We start from the raw sequence: 17,983 nt of genomic DNA, 5'->3' as shown, positions 1-17,983 counted from the left end.
GGCTTTTTAAACTAATCCCCCTCCGGTCCATAACAGGAATGGGGAACTTAAGTCCGGGAAAACCAGTTTGAATTTGACCAGAGTCCAAGTTAAGAGATGAGCCAAATTAGGGATAAAAGAAACCAATTGGAAGCCAAAGAGGGAAAATTTGGTGGCTGGAACTAATTTTAATACAAGTAACTTACCAGAGAAAATTCCTTACCCTAACACTAAGAAAATGGTTTCTGTGTTCCTCCTCTCTGCAGATGCTGTCAGACCTGCTGAGTTTTTCCAGGTATTTTTTGTTTTTATTTTGGATTTCCAGCATCCGCAGGTTTTTTTTTGCTTTTAACTAAGAAAATGGCAATGTTTGTTGCTCAAATATTTGTTCAGTAGAGAATTTAAACAGGGAATCTTTGGCAGCCCTTAGCGCAGATCAATTGGAAGCTGTAACAAGGGAGAGAACGGTTCAAATTGCCCAGAAGACTAAAAGAAACGGACTAACCCTGATGTTGGTAGAAAGTCTGGATCTGACATTACCAGTTCAGCAGTTTGATGTAGAGATCAATCATGACTCCGAACCCCCCTCCCCTAGCCAATTTCAAGCTGGAAAAGCTTAAATTGCAGCTAGAATTTCAAGAGAGGGAAAGGGAGAGAGAGAGTGAGAGAGAGAGAGAGACAGCGAGAGGGAAGATCAGGAGAAGGAAAGTGAATTCCAGTTCCAAAAATTGGAAATAGAGCCAGCAGCTCAAAGGGAGGGAGAGTGCAGACAACTAGCCCTGCAAGGGAAAATCTCTCTCTCCTGAGCAGCATTCCCTGTCCCACTAACCCAGAACCACTCTCTGAGGCCCTCAAATATGCGAGATTCCTTCCCAAGCTTGAAAAGAACGATGTGGAGTCACTTTTTAACCACCTTCGAGAAAATAGCAGGACGGCTAAAATGGCCCTCGGAGATCTGGACATTTTTTAATTCAAGGGCAGCTGTTCAGGGAGAGCCCAAGAAGTCTGCTCCACACTGCCTCCCGAACGTGTCCCTGAATTGTGAGCCTGCCATCCTAAGCGCCTACGAGTTAGCCCCAGAGGTCTATCACCAGCAATTCCGGAACGCTCGTAACAAGCCAACCCCAAGCCTACATCGAGTTTCAACAGCTGAAACAAATCACGTTCGACCAATGGGTACGATCCCTAAAAATCCCAGACACCTATGAGGGGGCTGGTACTGTTGGAGGAATTCAAAATTGCCTACCCTCCATCCTGTGAATACACTTAGAGGGGCGGAGAATCCTCCACAGCCAGGGTTGCAGCAGTCACAATGGACAGCTATGACCTCACCTGTAGGCCTGTAATCTCAGGCAGACCCGTTACAAACTGTCCCCATGAGCATTGGAAAGAGAAACAGGATGATCTGGATAGGAAAGACTCCCCCCCACCACCCACCCAGAAAAGAAAACACGAAAGAGCGTGCGAGAACCCCCCCACCCCTACAATCCGAAAGGAGAATTCCCGGAGGCCGGTGTGTTCCCGTTGCAACAAAATAGGTCTTTCCAGGCCCGGATGCTGGAGACTGCGAGGCAAGTTAGTTGGCCTAGGAGGGCTTCACATGAGGAGTCTCCCAAAGGAGGCCCCGATGGGTAGTGCCACTCGCTACAGAAACTTGCCCATCGGAGGGCATGGCACTCTGTGTGTCTGAGCTGGATAGACCCCCAGACAGCTTCCAGGAGCCTGTCCTTTCAGGAATGGTGTACCCCTACCCAGCCCAAAATTTGAGCAAGTCTGTGGTACTGCCCCGAGACACAGGGGCCACTCGGTCCTTAATGTTAGAGGGAAACCGAAACCTGCCCCCAGAATCCTCTCTGAAGGCCAGAGCCCTTATCAGTGGAGTGGGAGGAAGGCCTGTGTTTGCCGCCACCCCCACCTCCATAAGGTCCACCTAGCGCGTGACCTTGTTTCAGGCCCTGTTACAGCAGGGATTGTCCCTAAGCTACCAGTAGCAGGAACCGATTTCCTCCTTGGGAACTGATTTGACTGGCAGCCGGGTGCCAGCCAGCGAAAGAAAAGGGGCCCAGACCAAATTAAGTAGGGACCAGAGAAGTCCTAAAGGAGGGAAAGAAATCATGAGGGGGGGGCATGCCCCATGTTGCTGAAGAGCCTGAAAAAGAACTAGTTATTAAGCCCAGAAAGGAAAAGGTTAGGGACTTCCTGAAGCATGTCTGCCAGAAGCCACTTTTCCAGGATTAAATAGGGACAAAGGGAGTTTCCAACCAATATGCAGATAAGGCAGATGCCTCACCCAGGGAGGGTAACTGGATCTGCACTTCCAGTCGAGGGCAATGGTGGTTTCAGAGGACGTGGAAGATGTTAGGAAAGTGCCCCCTCCAAAGGCAAAGACCCTGGCCAGGAAACCAGTGATTCATTTCACTGATCTCTTTACAGCAAATTTAAATGTGGAACAGAGAAGTTCCCAAATTGGACCCTGACAGAGTGACGCCACACATAGTTGATAAGCCACCCAGAGGCACAGTGAGAACTGACCATCCCAGAGGGCAGTAGTGTCCCAAAAGACCCTGAACCTATCACACAACTGACCAGCAGAGGAACCCCAACCAGAGTGGACCCCAAGCTCACCCACCATTAGCTGGAATTGCATGAGGACTGGACAGAGTTAACCGTCCCCTTTAAAATGATCCATAAACCACCCCCCCCACCCCCACCCCCAGACAAGGCTACAGCCCTGTAGCCATATCCAATATGGACGCAGGAAAGGCTCCTGCCAGGAGGCCATCTTCCTGTCATCTCCACCCAGAAAGACGGGCCCAAGTTCAGGGGCCAACTGCCCGCCTGCTGCTGCGCCAACCAATAGTTGCTAACACTGGAAACTGGAACTCTCCTGACTCTGAACCAGAATCCCCTAAAAGGTCAAGGTCCCTTTAAAACCCCCCCACTCTCCTGACCCTCAACCTGACCCCTGTCTCTGGGTCCAAACAGGTGAGCACACAGGTTACCAAAGTGGACAGGTTGGAGCGAGGCTGGACAAGAGCAGCTAAGTCCTATGATCCCAGAGCCTGGCATCCACAGAGTGAGATGTCCAGCACTCCCCTGTGGATCACCCAGAACAGCTTGACCATCACTCACCCCCTGAGTGCTAAGCACCCTATAAAACCCCCAGATCCTTTCGAAGATACTTAATCAGGAGGTTAGAATGCCTGACCCCCAACAGAGGGAAGTCAGAGCTCCAGCACTGAATAAACTTCGCCAGGCAGATGAATTTCAAATCTTCCCAAGTCACCTAAACCTCCCTAAAGCCCAGGACCGGACCATGTTCTTGCAGACCCTTGTCATGGGTTTAAACCACTAAACAAAAATGTAGCAGGGCACTGCCCTTTCCCCTGCTAAATGTGTGTCTGATGTGCCAGTGTGAATGAGGGAATGCCTACACTTCCTTCCTCTTGTGGGAGAATCTAGAACTAGGGGTCACTGTTTAAAAATAAGGGGTCGCTCATTTGACACAGAGATGAGTAGAATTTTTTTCTCTGAGGATTGTGAGTCTTTGGAACTCTCTTCCTCAAAAGGTGGTGGAAGCAGAGTCTTTGAATATTTTTAAGGCAGAGCTGGATAAATTCTTGATTAACAAGGGGGTGGAAAGTTATCAGGGTTAGGCAGGACTGTGGGGTCGAGGTTGCATTCAAATCAGCCATGATCTTATTGAATGGCAGGGCAGGCTCGAGGGGCCGAGTGGCCTACTCTTGCTCCTAGTTCCTATGCTCGTATGTTTGTATTCTTCCTTCCCTAAGACCACGTTAAAAAAAAAATGAAATGTAATGGAATTCGTTTCATTTTTCTCCAACGGGGGAAGCGTGTCTCAGCCAGGAGAGAGGAAGGGAAAGATATATATCTACGTCAACCTGGCTACTCTATAAAATTGTTTTTTTTATTATTTTTTAAATGGACAATGGCTTTTCTCTGACTAGCTGTGACGCATACCAGAGGAATTTCTAACCTTCAGAAACCAGCAGGAACCTCGTTACCTTTGCAGAGGTGCTAATGTTCTCTGTGTTGCTGACAATCAAATTCCAACGAAATACTTAAACCCCCTTAACATTTCTAAGGCACAGCTCTGACCAATGGAGACGGTGTATCTGCAAAGGACAAAAGGAACCCTGACTCATCTGTTAAACACCTCAAGATCCCAGACCTGGAATATTACATTCTCTGTCCAACACCCAGGAGAAGAAGTGGGAAGTATGTCACATGACCTCCCCCAAGCTGCTAGAACCTGTAATATTGCCATGTGGAACTGAACCCAGGCAGTCTACCATTTTATCATCCAACAGGTAGCAGCAGAAAGAGATCTGTCCAGGTGAAGTGCCTGACCCTCATCCACACTGTGAACTGGAACATTGGAACTTCTGTATCTGTGCCTTCAAGACTAATTCATCTCTATGTGCCTTCTCCCATCATGGAAATCCTTGCTTCTGGAAAGCTGAATCACCCTGCAACAGCTTCAGCCTGCTAACCTCTGAAGGAATATACCACTAGACTTTTGATTCTGGACTCACGTGAAACAATAATTCTTATTTTATCATTGCCTTGCCCTGTACCTCTTTCTTTCCCTTATCCCTGTTTTATTATATGAATGCAAAAGGGGATGGAAAAATAAAACTGGCAGAAGTAGCTACAAGAAATAATTCATAGAGTGTTTTTGGGACAGTTTCCTAGAACAATACAAAGTGGATCCAAACAGGGATCAGGCTATTTTGGATCTGGTAATCTGTAATGTGGCAGGTTTAATAAATGATCTCAGAGTGAAAGATCCCCTAGGAAACAGTGACCATAACATAGTAGAATTTAGCATTCAGTTTGAGAGTGAGAAACTTGGGTCAGAAACAACTGTGCTAAGCTTAACTAAGGGTAATTACAAAGGAATGAGGGCAGAGTTGGCTGGAGGGGACTGGGATAGGTTGTTAGCAGAAATAAACAGTTGATAGGCAAAGGCAGACATTTAAGAAAATAGTTCATGATTCATAACAAAGATATATCCTGGTGAGGAATTCAAGGAAAGGGATAAAGCAACCATGGTTAACCAAGGAAGTTAAGGATAACATCAAATTTAAAAAAAGGACATACAATGTGGCAAAGATTAGTGGTAAGCCAGGGGATTGGGAAAGTTCTAAAAACCAACAAAAGATGACCAAAAAATAATAAAAAAGGAGAAACTAAACTTTGAGGGTAAAAGGAAGAGAGAGACCAAAGTGAACATAGGCCCCTTAAAGAATGAGGCTGGGGAAATAATGATGGGGAACCAGGAAATAGCAAAGGAGTTGACTAAATACTTTGCTTCAGTCTTCACAGTAGAAGACACTAATAGCATTCCAATACTAAATAATCAAGGGGGAAAAAGTGGGGGGAGGAAATAAATACAATAACTATCATTAGAGAAAAAGTACTAGGGAAACTAATGGGGCTAAAGGCCGATAAGTCATCTGGACCTGATGGGTTGCATCCTAGGATATTAAAGGAAGTAGCTACAGAGATAGTAGATGCACTGGTTGTAATCTTCCAAGAATTCTTAGATTCTGGAAAAGTCCCAGAGGATTGGAAAACTGTCTATTTAGCACCATTATCCAAAAAGGGAGGGAGACAAAAAATAGGTAACAATAGGCCAGTTAGCTTGACATCTATCATTGGGAAAAAGTTAGTCTATTATAAAGGATGTAAAAGCAAAGCATTTAGAGGTACATAATCTAATCAAGCAGATTCAGCATGTCTTCATGAAGGGGAAATCATGTCTGACAAATTTATTAGAATTCTTTGAGGAGGTAAATAGGATAGATAAAAGGAAACCAGTAATGTAATATATTTGGATTTCCAAAAGGCATTTGATAAGGTACCGCACATGAGGCTACTTAATAAGATATAAGCCCATGGTGTTGGGGGCAGTATATTAGTATGGATAGAGGATTTGCTAACTAATAGAAGAGAGAGTTGGGATAAGGGGGGCATTTTCAGGATGGCAACCTGTAACTAGTGGAGTGCCACAGGGATAAGTACTGGGGCCTCAATTATATAAAATATGTATTAATAACTTAGATGAGGGAAGTGAATGTACTTTTGCCAAGTTTGAGAATGACACAAAATAGGTGGAAAGGCAAGTGGTGAGGATGACACAAGGAGTCAACAGAGGGATATAGACAGGTTAAGTTAATGGGCAAAAAAGTGGCAAATGGGATATAATGTGTGAAAATGTGAGGTTTTGCACTTTGGCAGGAAGAATAGAGGAGCTGAATATTATTTAAATGGAGAAAGACTGCAGAAAGCTGCAGCACAGAGGGGTTTGGGGGTCCTTGTGCATGAATCCCAAAAAGCTAACATACAAGTTCAGCAGGTAATAGGGAAGGCAAATGGAATGTTGGCCTTTATTTCAAGGGGAATGTAGTATGAAAATATGGAAGTATAGAAATAGGAAAACTATACAAGGCACTAGTTAGACCACACACCTAGAATCCTGTGAACAGTTTTGGTCCCCTTACCTAAGTGAAGATATACTGGCATTGGAGGCAGTCCAGAGAAGGTTCACTAGGTTGATTCTGGGGAAGAAGGGATTTTCTTATGAGATGATGTTGGGCCTGTAATCTTTGGAGTTTGGAAGAATTAGAGGCGACCTTATTGAAACATATAAGATTCTTAGGGGGCTTGACAGGGTAGATGCTGAGAGGTTGTTTCCCCTTGTTGGAAAGTCTAGGACCAGAGGGCATAATCTCAGAGTAAGGGGTCGTCGATTTAAAACAGAGATGAGGAGGAATTTATTCTCTTAGTGGGTAGTGAATCTGTGGAATTCTTTACTGCAGAGGGCTGTAGAGGCTGGGTCATTAAGTATATTCAAGGCTGAGATAGATTTTTAATCAGTAAGGGAATCAAGGATTATGGGGAAAAGGCAGGAGAGTGGAGTTGAGGAATATCAGATCAGCCATGAGCTCATTGAATGGCAGAGCAGACTCAATGGGCCGAATGGCCTACTTCTGCTCCTTCGTCTTATAGTTTTATGTTGCAAAACCTCTTCCCACATTTTGTGTGTGCGCGCAAAATAAACCAACTCGAGTTTGCTGTGGGGTTATTAATAGAGGATTGGATCACTCCAAGCTGTATTCAGTGGGTAGGGCTTGTATTCATTAGAGTTTAGAAGAATGTGAGGGGATCTGATTGAAACGTATAAAATTCTAACAGGGCTAGACAGATTAGATGCAGGGTGGATGTTTCCCCTGGTTAGGGAGTCTGGAACCAGGGGCCACAGTCTCAGGATACGGGGCAGGTCATTTAGGGCTGAGATGAAGAAAAATTTCTTCACTCAGAGGGTGGTCAAGCTGTGGAATTCTCTACCACAGAGGCTGTGGAGGCCGGGTCACTGAGTATATTCAAGAAAGAAATTGATAATTTTTTGGATATTAGGGGCATCAAGGGGTATGGAGAGAAAGCAGGAATATATAACATGGAGATGGAGGATCAGCCGTGATCACATTGAATGGTGGGGCAGGCTCGAAGGGCTGAATGGCCTACTCCTGCTCCTAGTCTCTGTTTCTATGAAGGGTTGGGGAAAACATGCCACCACTTATAAAGGGGGGGAAATCAAAAACCTCTTTCTGTTTACGGATGGGTAGTGAGAGGAGAAATCAGGGCTGTTTAAACTAATCTCCCTCCGGTCCATAACCAGTATAACACATTGATAAATCTTTATTTTGTGCTTGGCCCAAGTAGCAGAAGATTTAACCGTTCTGTAACATTTCTGCATTGCTAGAGCGTGACTAAGTTGACACATCATTACGTAAGAAAAAAAAAATCAGACTGTTTTTAAATTATGTCTTTTTTTAAAATAGGAGGAGAATACAAAGTCGGGAATTCAATATTCTGGTGAGAGTGGGAACCTGTGCCATTTTCCGAAAAGGCCCACCTTCCGGTCTTCCTCTAGACCAAGCTCGCGTTCTGGATGTGTGGGACTGGTCCTGACAATGGCTGAACATGAACTTCTTGTGAGTAGTTCCAGAATATGTTACATGGTTTGTTTGCCAAGACTCCACAGGATGTGGGTGTCGCTGGCTGGGCCAGCATTTATTGCCCGGCCCTAACTGCCCCTTGTTCAGAGGGCAACTAAGAGTCAACCACATTGCTGTGGGCCTGGAGTCACATGTCGGCCAGACCAAGTAAGGGCAGCGGATTTCCTTCCCTAAAGGACGTTAGTAATATCTCATCTGAAAGAAGTCACCTTTGACAGTGCAGTGCTCTGTCAGCACTGGCACTGGGAGTCTCAGCCTGGATTAGGTACTCAAGTTTCAGGTAAGTTGGACTTGAATCCACAACTTTTTGACCCGGACCCTATGGACGAGTAAAAGAAAAATCCGCGGCCCCACCTGCCTCTCAGGTGGATGTGAGAAGCGCTATATAAATGCCAGTTGTTGTTATGGTAACAGAGTATCACCATTTGTGTTAGTCTGCACCTTCAGTGTGCAGTGAAATTGAATATTTGAGACAGGCCGTGTCAAACTCAATCCATTATCTTCCTCATCCTGTATCAGTCCTACACGGACACACCGGGGGCAGGATTTTTGGGCCGTTGGGTGGGTGAGCCCGGGAGTGTCCGGGAAACGACCCACCGCCCGGGATCGGCCCCCGACCGCGATTTCACGCTGGATGGCCAGTTAACAGCCGGCCAGCGCTGCTGGGCATGGGGACGGGAGGGGTACGAGTGTAAAAGGCAGCGCATGCCGTAGTGGGGGGGGAGAACCGAGCGCTGAAAGCTCCCCAAAGGCAGAGATCTCCCTCGGGGAGCTGAACAGCTTTAACATCACAGATTAAAGACTTTTAAAACCTGAAAAAAAAAATGTCCTGGCATGGCGGCTGACTCACAATAACACGAACAGAATAAAAATTCTGCCCAAAAATTTATCTTTATTTTTTTATTTAATTGTGGAAACCTCAGTCCGCCTGTGGATGAGGTTTGCTAAAAAAAAATCAAAAAGCCACCTGGAGGCCATTTGGCCCATTGAGTCCATGCTAGCTCTCTGTAGAGCTATGCAGTCAGGTTGGACGGGCAGCGAAAAATATGTTTAAATGAATTGATTAATGGCTTTAACGGGTCTCTTAATTGTCGGCGGGTGCGCTGCCGACTCTCGTGCACACTTGTCAACCAAAATACCGCACGAGTGCGCGATGGCGTCGGGACACTTGCCCGACATCATTACGCACTATTTTACGCCCAATCAGATCAGGTGTGCGCCAGCCCATGGGATGTAAAATCTTGCCCGAGTAGTAACTAGGATCCCCAAACTCCAGTGACCAGTAAAACATCTTGCTGACCAACTGGGCTTTGTGTCACTGTCTATCTAATTCTTCAGTTTTGAAATAAGAAGGGCAGTTCTACAGTGACCTCTCTCCCAGTCAGATGGATGATGATGATGAGAGTTTAGGTCATAGAGTCTTTACAGCAGAGAAGGAGGCCATTTGGCCCATTGAGTCCATGCTAGCTCTCTGTAGAGCTATGCAGTCAGTCCCATTTTCCTGTCTTGCAAGATTATTTTCCTCAATTTCCTCTTGAAATCATTGATTAGCTCTGCCTCCACCACCCTCATAAACAACGTGTTCCAGGTCATCACCATATAAAAACTCTCCCTCACATCCCCCTGCATCTCTTGCCCCAAACCTTGAATCCTATCTCCTAGTCCTTGTGCCATCAGCTAAGGGGAACAGCTTTTCTTTGTCTACTTTATCTAAACCCGTCACAATTTTCTGCACCTCTATCAAGTCTCCCCTCAATCTCCTTTGTTCCGAGGAGAACAAACCCAGCTTCTTCAACCTCACCTTGTAGCTAAAATCCCCCATCCCTGGAACCATTCTGGTAAATGTCCTTTACACCCTCTCAAGGACCCTTTCCAAAAGTGTGGTCATCAGAATTGGGCACAATACCCTCGTTGTGGCTTCACCAGAGCTTTAAAAAGGCATAACTTGCCTGGTTCAAGAGGATCACCAAACCCATTTTAAATTTAGAAATTTATTCTGATTTCCCAGTTATGATTGGAAAAGAGAAATGCAAAGGGAGATGGAGAAGTTGGAAAGAAACACAAAACATTTTCTTGTATCTAACCTGGCTATATGATCCCCTCAAACGGTGTTGTTAGTGGACATGAATATGTATGCTCCCTTCCACTGCACTGTATTATCATTGTCCCTATCGCCAAGCCCTTCCCACCCAGTAACAAATTAAGGCTTGTGGAGGAGAAATGTATGAGTGTAAAGTGTACACCTTTCTAGTCACAGTTACAGTTAAAGCTGTGCGATGTGCTGCCCTTCACAGGTCCTGGAGCTACTGTCTCAGATCTTACAGACCGATTCATTCCGAGCTGTACAGCAGTGGTTACTCATAACAGGACCGAAAGGTTAGTGAAGTAGCCCCAGATCATTACATGACATAAACTTCTCAACCCATTACATTTTTGTGGGATTTTGCTGTATGTAAATTGGCTGCCACGTTTCCTATGAGTTTACTTTGAAAAACACCCTTACTCACGCTCACCGTCCAGGTGAACTTACAGCCGGCTCAGTTCACCTTTGAGCTGAAGGAAGGGGTGACACAAAGTTCGGGATGGTGCGCACATAGGGTATTTTATGGCTTCACTTTTTAGATATAATGTTACAATCTCTGTGCAGGCCGATGACTTTCAAAAAGAAATTCTAACTTCCAGTTTTATATATATGTACGTACGAAGTAGGAGCAGGAGTAGGCCATTCAACCCCTCAAGCCTGCTCTGCCATTCAATAAGATCATGGCTGATCTGATTGTGGCCTCAACGCCACTATCTTGCCAACCTCCAATACCCTTTGATTTCCACATTAGTCAAGAATTTATCTTTGCCTTAAAAATATTCAATAATCTTCCCTCCACCACTCACTGGAGAATAGTGTTCCACAGATTCACCACTGCATGGGAGTGTAATCAGACTTATACACCAAGTCAAAGCAGCAAATATTAGGGCAAGTGACCAAGAGCTTTATTAACGACGTAGGTTTTTTAATAGCGTCTTGAAGGAGGAGGAGAGGTGGAAAGTTTTGAGGAAGGAATTTCAGAGTTTAGGTCCCAGACAGATGAAGACATGGCCACAAACAATAAGATGAAGAACTGCTTTATCTTAGATGGTGTCAAGATTCTTGAGTGAGCTGGACCCATCTAGACAAAGAACAAAGAACAAAGAAAAGTACAGCACAGGAACAGGCCCTTTGGCCCTCCAATGCGCCGACCATATTGCCTGTCAACTAAAACATTTTGCGGGGTCTGTATCCCTCTATTCCCATCCTATTCATGTATTTGTCAAGCTGCCTCTTAAACACCACTATCGTACCTGCTTCCACCACCTCCTCTGGCAGCGAATTCCAGACACTCACTACCCTCTGCGTAAAAAACTTGCCCCGCACATCTCCTCTATAGTTTTCTCCTCTCACCTTAAATCTACGTCCCCTAGTAATTGACTCTTCCACCCTGGGAAAAAGCTTCTGACGATCTACTCTGTCCATGCCACTCATAATTTTGTAAACTTCTGTCAAGTTGCCTCTCAATCTCCGTCGCCCTAGTGAGAACAATCCGAGTTTCTCCAACCTCTCCTCATAGCTAATAACCTCCAGACCAGGCAGCATCATGGTAAATCTCTTCTGCACCCTCTCCAATGTCTCCATATCCTTCTGGTAATGTGGTGACCAGAATTGCATACAATATGTATATATATATACAGCAACAAGTGGAGAGCATTTCATCACATGCCTGGAAGGGGACAAAATTAAGGAGAAGGACAAATGTCCCGGCTGCAGGATGCGTCTCTTTGACTAGGGAGCGTCTCCCTCCCCCATCCAGCCGTGAAAGCTCGCAAAGCCCGGCAGCCTTTTCTCTACACCGACCACACAGGACTGCCATCTGTTTGAGATTCATCTATTTGTAGGGAAGCCTGTAACCAGACCTCAAAAATGGCTTCCCCTGCTTTCTTCTCCATAGCAATGTGAAACACATTAAACTTATATCCAGGTAGAAATGATAATTAGCTATCTTCTGACCCCAACTTCCTTTCATCTTTAAAGTAAATTGACAGTTCACAGCACAGCTGATTACAACCCAATACCTACAACACCTTTCTGGGATTTTGGAAGACTCAGAGTCTACTCAATGAAAACTCAGAGCATGCTGCCATTGTCTCTGAGCATAAATATCTTGCACCTTCTTCTCAGTAAAACAATCTGACTCTTCCTTTGATCCTTAGCAATCAAACCACTGTCAGGCAGACTACAGAACAAGACACATGATCCCCTTCATTTACCCTAAATTTAAAGACACATTCCCAAAATATGATAATGTTATAAAGCTAATAATTGTAACAATAAGGCAACAGAAGGTAGGATTTCTTTGGTGGATCTTCTGATTTCCTGCTGTAACTTTGGTGGAAGATGGGTGGTTAGTTTGCAGAAACTCTGGGTGCCACTTTTAAAAATAAAATGATTGTCAGATAGACCTCACTATCCATAGGTTTCAATTGTTCGTCTTAATTCAACATCTGTCTCCTGGCTCTTTTCCTTTCTTTGATAATTCCCCCACCTTCTCCCTAATTTTCTCCCCTTCCAGGCATGTGATGAAATACTCTCTACTTGCCTAGATGGGTCCAGCACACACAAGAATCTTGACAGCATCCAGGATAAAGCAGTCCTTCGTCCTACTGTTTGCGGCCTTGCCTACATCTGTCTGGGATCTAAACTCTGTAATTCCCTTCCCACCTCTCCTCCTCCTCCTTCAAGATGCTACTAAAAAACCTACCTCCTTGACCAAGCTTTTGGTCATTTGCCCTAATATTTCCTGCTTTGACTTGGTGTAAAAGTCCGATTACACTCCCCATGCAGCACTTCTGGACATTTTACTGGTCATCTAATTCTGGTCTCTTGAGTATCCCCAACTATAATCACTCCATTATTGGCAGTCATGCCTTCAGCTGCCGAGTCACTAAGCTCTGAAATTTCCTCCTTAAATCTCTCCTACCCTTTACCTCTCTTTCTTTCTTTAAGACGCTCCTTAATCTTTGATCAAGCTTTTGGTTATCTATCCTAATATCATCTATGTAACTTGGGGCAAAATTTTTAGCTTAGTGGGCGAGTGTTAAATGACACGCGTTGACGGTGGTTGAACGTGCTGACATCAATGTGCAGTCACGTGATAGTTCAGTCGGCAGGTGTGCGCCGGAGTCAGCAACAGACCCACTGACAATTAAAAGGCCTGCTAAGGCCCTTAAACAATTAATTAATTAAATTTTTCGCTGGCAAAAAGGTCAAGCCTTTGCATTTTTTTTTGGAAGCCTCATCCACGGGCAGGATGAGGTTTCCAAAAGGCAAATAAAAATAGAATAAAAGTTTTAAAATTTAGTTGATGACAAGTCCCTGCTCATGTGACAGGGTCGCACGAGGGGACATGTTTCATTACATCTTTATTTTCTTAATTATTTTCTTCCACAACTCCTCAGCAGCTCTGTGTGGCCTCAGGGAGTTTATGAAGTGCGCACTTGCGTACATGCCCTCCACCACCTGCCCACACAGGCTGCGCTGAGCACTGCCATGCGCATTTCACGCTGGGTGGGCCTTAACCGGCCCAGAGCGTGAAACTGCCTTCAGGCTCTGATCGCGGGCAGCAGTCGGCTTCCCAACTACCCCCACCCAACCCCCCACCGAGCCCGTCCGACGTGGGTGAAATTCTGCCCTTGGTGTCTAATGTTGCTTACAAAACCTGTGAAGTGCTTTGCGGGGGGCGGGGGGGATGTCTCACTACATTAAAGGCGCTATACTAATGCAAGTTGTTGTAATCTTCCATACCTGGCTGGAGGAATGTAATTGCCGTTTTCAGCTTTCTTCCCCGGAGGATTTGAGGCCAGCCTTTTAATTAAAGTTGAATTAAAATGTCAAGGGTCATTTTTGCTTTTTTACGTTTTCCCTCGCCCCGTGTTTCACCCCAATTTAGAAAAAAACATGGTGCTGGATTTGCTGCGCTTGGCTGTGGCCAATATGAAGTTCAATCATCCAAACTGTGTCACTACAAAAGAAAAGTTAACTTCCCGTCAGCCAGATGAAAGCATGGAAACAGAGATGTTCCGGGCAAAATCTGCATGTGAGATGCGCCGTGCCAGGTCTGTACCATCCTTTAATCCTGACCCTTTTGTGGTACATCATTTATATTTCATAGCTTGTAATGTTCACATGAGAAATGCTTTCATTATTTTTCTACTCCTGTCATTGTAGATTGAATCCGGTTACGGTCTGTAGTCCTTCTCTTGCTCACCATGGCTTAGGCGTGTTAGCCTTAGCTCATACTTGTCCCATGTCACAAGATAGTGGGTCCAAGCCCCACTTCATTGACTTGAGCGTAAAGTCCACTCAATAGTGCAGTGCTGAAGGATTGCTGCACTGTCTGAAGTGCCATTTGACAGATGAGACATTAAACCAATGTCCTGCCTGCCCTCTCAGGTGGATGTGAAAGATCCCATGGCACTATTTTGAAAAGGTTCTGGGCAGTCTTGCCCAGTAAAATAAAATATATTTTAATCGTGCTTAAAATTTGAATATAAGTAGTAAATCCAATCTTACAAGCATATCTCCCCGAATAGGTCCATTGTATGTTCCAAGCTTTACTGGATTATGAGAAGGAAGTACAGATGATAATTTATTATAGCTTTGTAATGATTAGAGCTGAAATGTGTTATTTTGGTTTCACAGGTCACAATGTCAATGTCAAAAACTAAAGTCTATTTTGGAGAAAGAACCAGGTACACACGTTATGAAACACTCGGTTTAACAATATTTTCTCCTGTTTTATTAATTGAACAAAATATGGGGTTACTCAAGGTTAGGTATAATTGTGCAAGACAACTCAGTAGATCAATGTTAGTTAATAAACATCAGCCGATAGGGTTGTAAGGGTTACTTACCAGGTAGGAAAATAAGTTTTCAAGGCTACAGGGAAAGAGCAAGGAAGTGGGAATAATTGAATAGACCTTTCATAGAGCCAGCACAGACACAGGGGGCCAAATGGATTCCCTCTGTTCTGTAAGATTCTCTGTTTCTAAATATTTTCCCATATGCTATCTGGACACCAAACCATTTTCAGATATTGGAACAGTTTTTAGAAGATCTGCGATTTATAGACCGTTGGAGTTAATAAAGAGAAGTCACTGGGTTTCCATTCACTCTCCATCTGATTGACAAACCTCCACAATCCTCCTCCTTCTTAGGCAGTCCCTTGGGATTGAGGATTCTCTGCTTCCACTCCTGCTTGATGAATTTTGAGATAGCTGATAAATCCAACGCGTGGTTTGCAGACTCTGCCACATGCAGGGCTTGAAGGGTTGGGTTTGAGTGTTCCCTCCTGTTCGCCTCTACATATTCCCAATGAAGTCTCTCGCATATGTTAAGTGCCTTCCTGAGTGTGCCTTCTCCATTTTGATTGGTCACAAGCCAGGGTTTTCCATGAGTTGGTGGGTATGTTTGACCTCTTCAGGGATGCTTTGAGGATATCCCTAAAGTACTTCTGCTGTCCTGCTGGGAATGTCCTGCCATGGCCGAGTTCCGAGTAGAGCATCTGTGAGTCTGGTGTCAGGCTACGGATGACATGTCCCACTCAGCGGAGCTGGTCCTGAGTGATTAGTGCCTCAATGCTCGGTATGTTGGCTTGGGAGAGGATGCTGCTGTGGGACTGTCTTTCCTGCCGCCAGATTTGGAGGATCTTAATTGTATGTGTGCTCACGCAGAAACTGAGCTCCAGGTCATTGCTGATTCTTCCCCCCATCAATTAAGATCAATGGCGAGATCCTGGAAAATGTGGGCCATTTTCCATATTCTGAAATAAAGGCAGACATAGGTGACAAAATTCGTCATTGACTCCAACGTGCCAGCTCAGCCTTCAGCTGATCGAGGAAAAGAGTTTTTGAGAACCAGGTGCTCAAAGGTCATGGTTTACCAGGCAGCAGTGATCCCCGCAGCCCAATATGCTACGGAGACTTGGACAACCTACAGCAGGTACCTTAAAGCACTGGAGAAGTACAACCAGTGATGCCTTCACAAGATCCTCCAAATCCAGTGACAGGAAAGGCAGTCCAACCTCTCCAGTTGTGTGGGACCCTCAGTGACAACTTGATATGTTGCCTTTGACATAGTATCATGTCTCAAGGCCTTCACAGGAGTGTTATCAAACAAAAATTGAACACTGAGCCACTTGGGAAATATTAGGACATATGGGCCAAAAACATGGTCAAAGAAGTAGATTTTAAGGACCCTCTTAAAGGAAGAGAGAGAGGTACTGAAGGAAAGGTGAAGATGTTTGGAGAGGGAATTTCAACCCTACAAACATTACAAGAAGGTGTTAAGAGCACAGAATACTCTGCCACATAGCGTATTTAAGACCGCTGCATTGGTTAAGAGAAGCATGCTTTGGATCAGAGGAAGATATAGGGCTAAATGTAGTTGGTTTTCATTGATCTAGCAAACTGGTGCAGACATTAGATCCAATTTTAACCTCATCTGCCCACTGGGGAACCGATGAGATCGAGTGCAATGCTAGTTTTACACTGAAGTCAAAGGAGAATAATATTGAGCTGCTTTCCACCTCATCCCATGGGGCAGAATGTTTAGCTTGGCATGCGGGCACACGTCTGACCCGCCTGAATGTAAAATGGTGCGTTATGATGTTGGGCGAGCATCACAATGTCGTCCTGCACTTGCGCCATATCTTGATTGGCGGGCGCTTGCCAAAGTCAGAAGCGCACCCGGCGACAGTTGAGGGCTGAGAACTTTCAGCGCGCGTTTCACGCTGGCTGTCCGTTAATTGGTCGGCCAGCGTTAAATTGCGCTCGGGGGGGTGTTGCCAATCACGGTCAGCGGTCCATTCCCCAGCCGATCCTGGCGCTGCCAACCACGCCCGCCCACCAAACTGAAAATTCTGCCCCATGTGTTTCCTGCCTGCAGAGCTTACATTACAATCACCCCCAAGTGAGTCAACTGGCTACCTTCTGTAAACTTTGTGGTTCACTCAATAACATAAGGGTATCTGACATCCTAATCGCCCACAAGTGGTGAACTAGAACACCATGTTCGATGCTGCCTAAAGCAGCAACGTTCTTCATCGTATCATCTCACAAAAACAGTTTACCTACATAGAATGTAGAGCACAGAAACATAGAATCATAGGGCTGAATTTTACAGCCCTCGCCCCCCCACACTGGACATGTTTACGGTGGTGGGGTGGGGGGGGGGTTTCACATTATATTTGATGGTTGGCCAGCCCACCCGTCCCCAACCCAGCCCCCATAATATGGCTGGTGGGAGGAGGCTGAAATCAGTAGCCTGCCGGCATTTAAAAAAAATTCATGAATGGGAAATTGAACTTGTTAATAAGCCAATTGGCTTGAATAAAATGCTATCCGTCCCATAATGTGATTGGCGTGGCAAGCGGGTGAGCGTGGGTGAAAGTCCACCTTTTAATCATCTGAGGTGAAAATGTGGGAAGGGTGGGTGCATCTTTTGGTGGGCTGTCTTGTGTACATTGGGGGCACCTCCCCCATCCCCTCCCAAAAAGATAATATCCCTCCCCCCTTTGTGCCTTCCCACCTGGGCTCCCAAACCTATTCCCACCCTCCCCCCTGCCTCCAAAGGGTATCCAATGCATTCCCTCCCCAAAAGCCAGGAGTTACCTTAGTCCAGGATCCATTGCTCTTCTTCCCCGGGTCTGCTTGGAGTCCCAGAACCACCCATGACTGTGTTCTGGCGATGCTGGGACTGCTAGAGCTGCTGGCCATCACATTGGCTGACAGCTCTCGCCAATGGGACTTTCTCCCACTGAGGGGTGGATGTCCTAGTCGCTGCTCTTTAGCACCACCAGCAATGTGTTATCCTGTGAAATTCAGCACATAGAAAATTTACTACACAGGAGTCTATTCAGCTTATAGCATCC

The 17,983-nt window shown here is 45.4% G+C and overlaps 1 protein-coding gene across 5 annotated transcripts in view; it reads left to right on the top strand.

The window, feature by feature from the left end:
• Positions 1 to 17,983, top strand: part of tbata (thymus, brain and testes associated) — a 49,313-nt gene that overhangs the window by 27,917 nt on the left and 3,413 nt on the right. For all 5 annotated transcript variants that reach the window (XM_041192274.1, XM_041192258.1, XM_041192248.1 and 2 more), the window contains 4 exons: positions 7,848 to 8,000; positions 10,319 to 10,400; positions 14,003 to 14,168; positions 14,755 to 14,804. In XM_041192274.1, coding sequence (XP_041048208.1) covers positions 7,848 to 8,000; positions 10,319 to 10,400; positions 14,003 to 14,168; positions 14,755 to 14,804 — 451 coding nt within the window. The remainder of the gene's footprint in view (positions 1 to 7,847; positions 8,001 to 10,318; positions 10,401 to 14,002; positions 14,169 to 14,754; positions 14,805 to 17,983) is intronic.

Source organism: Carcharodon carcharias, chromosome 1, assembly GCF_017639515.1.
Source record: "Carcharodon carcharias isolate sCarCar2 chromosome 1, sCarCar2.pri, whole genome shotgun sequence".
Taxonomy (NCBI): domain Eukaryota; kingdom Metazoa; phylum Chordata; class Chondrichthyes; order Lamniformes; family Lamnidae; genus Carcharodon; species Carcharodon carcharias.
This window is presented reverse-complemented; position numbering and strand designations above follow the sequence as displayed.